Consider the following 5,850-nt stretch of genomic DNA (forward strand, 5'->3'; position numbering starts at 1 on the left):
TCTCAAGTTCATAGGGCAAGCACGTGGGTATAATGCACCAGTTCCAAGTGCACCTGCTTTTGGTCTGGGGGGGCAAGCTCCACCCCTGAATCAAACCACACCCCTCGAAGCTGCCAGTTTCCTTACTTGGTTCTCAGGTGTCACAGCAGACTCTAGACTACAGCCAATTAACAGGTGAGTGGCATGGGGTAGGGAGGTGGAAAGGGACTAGACTTGTCCCCCACACTGTTACCTTTCCCTGCCCTGAAGCTTCTGGAAGCCAGCAGCAGAACCCTAGCCCTGCCACAACCCAGATTGATACCAAAAGTCCAGCCCTGGGTGGAAGCCCCTAAGCCAATTGTGAGCAGAGAAAAGGTGACTGGGAGAGGAGTGAGCAAGAGGTAGGGAGGAGGCTGCACTGGGGAAGGAGAAGAAGTCCCAGGCAGGAGAGGGGCTTGAGAGAGCTGAGGTGGTCCTTTTGCCTCTGAGGAACGTTGGTGGCAGAGAGTAAATGGTGAGAGATGTGTTGGATGTGTGACTTAAGCTGGGAGGTATCCTTTGGACCTGAAGGGATGGGTTCTGCTGGGAGGGGCTCCTAAGTTAGAAGCCCCCTGGAGTTTGAAGAGCCCCTGACTCCTCGTCCACTGTCCATCTTTTGTGCTGCCTGGTACTGGTTTCTGGTATGTTCCCAAGAGTGTCAATCTAAGCTCCTAGAAGGAACAGTCACACCTTACCGCTCCACACCAGCTGGCTCTTGTCTCCGGTGGACATGGCCTACAAAGGCCACTTTGAATCTAGTGGCCTGGCCTGGGCCCTGCAACTGACCCTGGCATGGATACTCTTGGTGGTTTGTGGAGGGAACCATACATTTCAAGATAGGTTCTGGGGACACCATGGGTTCGAAACCAGTGTGAGCACAGACCAACTACACCTGGCAGGTGAGTATCCTGTCTCACTCCAACACCCAGAAACCTCATTCAAAATATACTTGTGAGAGGGGTGGCAATGAGGGGGGCAGCCAGAAATAGTGCTGGAGAATGTTGCTTAACAGTCTGGACTCTGGGTGTCAGACTGCCTAATTCAAATCCACCACTTTGGAGCTCTGTGACCCTGGGCAAGTCAGTCCACCTTTACAGACCTACTAAACAATGGGAAGAGTGTTAGGCATGGTGACACATGCCTATAATCCCAATACATAGAAGGCAGAGGTAAGAGGATTAGGATTTTATGGTCAGCTTCAGCTACACATGGAGCTGGAGGTTACCCTAGGCTATGTAGACCCTGTCTCTAAATAAATATATAAATAAGGCCGGCAAGATGGCTCAGTGGCACCTGCCACCAATTCCAAGGACCAGAGTTTAATCCCTGGAACTCACCTGATGTAAGAAGACAATCAACTCCATAAAGTTGTCCTCTGACCTCCTACATGTACTGTGGCACATGAGCATGCATGCACACGTACACACAAAATAAAATATAATTTTTTCATTAAAAATTTACTGTTTTTGAAGTTTGAGTACTCCAAGGTTCTTATGTTTTCTCTTTTTTTTTTCAGAAGCAGCATTTCATTACAGCTTTAACATACTCATTAACAGTTTCCAGAGCAAAGATACATCACTTTCAAAAGTGGCTATAAAATTTTTAGGTCCGCTGTTCAATTAATAGTTATACAATATTGAACTCAGTATAAGCCCTGTAAGACATATAATTGAATGAGTTTTTACCCTTTAAAGACAATCTCCATTTCATTTTAAAATATGCTGTTTCCTACATTTTTAATGCTACTAACGCTTAGATGTTTGCACATGTCTTTCTTCCTCAAATATAATACATTTTAAAAATTTTGTTGATTTTTTTTTTGTGTGTATATCACACAGAACATCCCAAACCATCTTATTCAACTATACACCCACTTCCCATATGGCACCCTCCCATAGCCTCCCTCCCCCCACTAGAGCCCTTATACTCTGTTATCCCTGCTACTGTCAGACTATGTGATGTCGTCACTCCCCGCCGTTCCCTGATACTTGTCCATCTGGTGAATATAGTCAGCTTATCTAGAGGACTTTTAGGAAGGTCAGCTGTTCCTCATCTAGCAGCAATTGGTTGTCAATATTCCTTTAGATAAGAATGGGGTCTGCTGTTCATTTTCCAGTTCTCTGCTGGGTTACTATCTGGGAGTCCCTTGGGCCACCCTGGCCAACCTTCAAAAGAAGGTATCTCCTATCTGGCATAAAATATAATTTTTAAAAATCAAAATAAGCTGGGCGTGGTGGCGCACGCCTTTAATCCCAGCACTTGGGAGACAGAGACAGGCAGATCTTTGTGAGTTCAAGGCCAGCCTGGTCTACATAGTGAGTTCCAGGACAGCTGGGGCTACAAGGAAACCCTGTCTCAAAAAGACGAAAAAAAAAAAAAAAAAGAGAAAAAGAATCAAAATAAGTAGGGCCAGGGGCTGGAGAGATGGCTCAGTGGTTAAGAGCACTGGCTGCTCTTGCAGAGAACCTAGGTTTGATTCCCAGTACCTACTTGGCTGATAACAACTGTCCATAACTCCAGTTCCAGGGGAATCCAGTGCCCTCTTCTGACCTCCAAGGACATTGTACCACATGGGTGCACTAACATACATGTAGGCAATATACTGATACACATAAATACAATAAATTAAAAATAAAACAACAGGGCTGGAGAGTTAAGAACACCGGTTGTTCTTGCAGAAGATCCGGGTTTGAATCCCAGCACCCACATGGCAGCTAACAACTGTCTGTAACTCCAGTTCCAGGAGATCTGACAGCCTCTTCTGTCCTCCTCAGGCACTGCACGACATGGGTGCACCTACCTACATGCAGGCAATACACACATACACATAAAAAAATTTTAAAAATAAAACAACAGTAAATAAATAGGGCCAGGTATGGTTGTACACGCCTTTAATCCCAGCACTTGGAAGGCAGCCTTTGTGCATTGGAGACCAGGCTGGTGTGCATAGGGAATTCCAGAAGATATAGCTCAGTGGTAGAATTGCCTAGTATGTACAGTGCTCTGGATGCATCACTGGTAAATAAATTAATAAATAAATAAACATGGGAGAAATAACAGACTTAATATAGATGTATTGTGCAGATTACATGGATAAGCATTTCTATCATTTTGAAGCACAGACAGATATAAACTGATTATTATGAGTGGTGTATGGTTATTACTGCTCCAAGCTGCTTTTCTTTTCTTTCTTTTTTTTTTTTTTTTTTTTTTTTTTTTTTTTTAAAAAAAAAAAAAAAAAAAAAAAAAGAGGACGATAAATAGATCAAGCTGGCCTTGAACCCACAGAGATTCACCTGCCTCTGCCTCGAAAGTGCTGGGATTAAAGGTGTCCGCCACCATGCCTGGCTCCAAGCTGCATTTTATACCAAAAAAAAAAAAAAAATTTCCCTAGGAATTGAACCTAGGGCCTTCACATGTTAGACAAGTGTTCTACCACTGAGCTACATCCCTAGCCCTATTCATTTATTTGTTTTTCTTTTTAGTCTCACTCTAAGTTGCCTAGCCTTGTCTTGAATTTGAAATCCTTTTGCCTCAGCCTCCCAAGTATCTGGGATTACAGATCTGTGCCACTACACTAAAGAGAATATCTTGAAAGCGTTTCTCTTTGAAAACTGATGTAACTGTGTTCTCCTTTGTTTAGGGAACCCTCAGTCTTTGGTTCCCCAACCTTACGCGAGGATCCAAGATTCTGCCTCACAGGCATCACTGGTGCCAGCACCCTGCTGTCCCTCTGAGATGGGCACACCAGAGACATCTGGGCCAGGGATCTTTCTGGAGAGCTGCGGGATGCCAAGCCCTGGGTAAGTACCCCAACCTCTAGCGTTCCCCACCCTCTGTGCTTTGTGCTTTGTCTCGGTTACCCTAGCCTAGGGTCAGACCCTTAACCTCTGCTGCAGATCCTGACCTGTCCTGTCTTGTCTCTCCTGACGTCCAGATGTGAAACATTCCTGGGACACCTCCAACATGCCCTCCGCAATCGTTTCCACCTACTGCTGCTGGGGGTACACCAAGCACAGCTGCTCTGTGAGGAGTTCTGCCAGGCTTGGTAAGAGAGGTGGGCACAGGGGTGTCTATGATTTGGGCAGGACGGAAGGCTGAGTCTGAGGTTTGGGTGGGCATTTGAGGGGGGTGTGGTTCACCTCCTCTTAGCCAAGGTCTAAGCAAAAAGTTGTAGTGTTTACTGGCAGAGCAGAAAGGGGAGAGACCTGAGAATAACCTGGCATTTAGAAGGGCTGCATGGAGGCCCGGTCTCTGGTGAGCCAGGAAGTTTCAAAAGGTCAGGGCTAGTAGAGAGGTGGTGGTGCACGCCTTTAATCCCAGCACTCCAGAGGCAGAGGCAGGTAGAACTCTGTGAGTTCAAGGTCAGCCTGGTCTACATAGTTAGTTCCAAGGCCAGAGGGGGCTACAGAGAGACCCTGTCTCAAAAAGACAAAAAAAAAAAAAAAAAAAAAAAAGAAAAAAAGAAAAAGAAAAAAAAAAGGGACTGTAAGGAGTTAGGTGTCTTTGACTGGAGGGATGGCTCAGCAGTTAAGAGCACATAATGCTCTTGCAGAGGATCAGAGTTTGATTCCCAGCACCCAGGCCTGTAACTCCAGCTTCATAAGTTCCAACACCCTCTTCTGGCCTCTATGGGCACCTGCACTACACACACACACACACACACACACACACACACACACACACACACACACACATATACAAAATAATAATATAAAAAAAGAATAGATGGCCTGGGGTGTGAGATGCAACTCAGTAGGTAGAGTGTTTGCCTAGCACTCAGTAAACCCTGGGTTTGGATGTACTGGTACACACTGATCCCAGCGCTGAGAAAGTAGAGCAAAAGAATCAGGAGTTCAACTACTTTGTGAGCTGCAGGCTTTCCTGAGCTACAGCTACAGGACATCATGCTCTAAAGCAAGCAAGCAAGAACAACAGAAAACAAGTGGGCTAGCTGTGTGCACAGAATTTGGGAGACTGATGGAGGATTATAAGCTCAAGCCATCCAGGGCTAGCTACAAAGCCAGGCCTCAAAAACAAAGTATAAGTGGTCTGAAGTCTACAACGATGAGGCCAATTGTGACAGTCCATGGATATGAGCAGAAAGAGCTGGCTATGGGTGAGGTGGTCTGTGGCATGGTGCAGTGGCAGAGCACCTGCTTAGTGTTCATGAGGCCATGGGTTCCATCCCCAGAGCCCCTTAAAAAAAATAAAGGACCATCAGTAAATATAATAGTGGGGACTGGAGAGGTGCCTCGGCAGTCAGAGGACCTGAGTTCACTTCCCAGCACCACGTTGATTTATTCACATCCATCTGTAACTCCAGTTCCAGGGGATTCGACACCCTCTTCTGGCCTCCTAGGGCACCCACATGCACATACACATACATACACATATACATAAATGATAAATAAATCTTTAAAAAGAGGGGACTGGAGAAATGGCTCAGTGATTAAGAGTACTGGCTGTTCTTGCAGAGAATCCAGATTCCAGCACTCACATCCAAGCTAACAACCCCCTGTAACTCCAGTTACAGGGGATCCAATGCCCTCTTCTGACTTCCACAGGTATTGCAAGCATATGATATACATATACAAACACTCATACACATAAAAGATGATAAATAGGGGCTGGAGAGATGGCTCAGTGGTTAAGAACACTGATTGTTCTTGCAGAAGACCCGGGTTCGAATCCCAGCACCCACATGGCAGCTAACAACTGTCCATAACTCCAGTTCCAGGGGATCCGACAGCCTCTTCTGTCCTCCGCAGGCATTGCACGACACGGTGCACTTACCTACATGTAGGCATAACACTCATACACATAAAATAA

The 5,850-nt window shown here is 45.7% G+C and overlaps 1 protein-coding gene across 1 annotated transcript in view; it reads left to right on the forward strand.

Annotated features, from left to right (window-relative positions):
• The first annotated feature begins 748 nt into the window (after positions 1-748).
• Rtbdn (retbindin) overlaps positions 749-5,850 on the forward strand; it is a 6,262-nt gene continuing 1,160 nt past the window's right edge. Inside the window, 3 exon segments of the mRNA XM_008855521.2 lie at positions 749-917; positions 3,662-3,821; positions 3,956-4,066. Of these exon segments, the coding sequence (XP_008853743.2) occupies positions 749-917; positions 3,662-3,821; positions 3,956-4,066 (440 nt within the window).

Source organism: Nannospalax galili, unplaced genomic scaffold (assembly GCF_000622305.1).
Source record: "Nannospalax galili isolate Female #2095 unplaced genomic scaffold, S.galili_v1.0 scaffold47, whole genome shotgun sequence".
NCBI lineage: Eukaryota > Metazoa > Chordata > Mammalia > Rodentia > Spalacidae > Nannospalax > Nannospalax galili.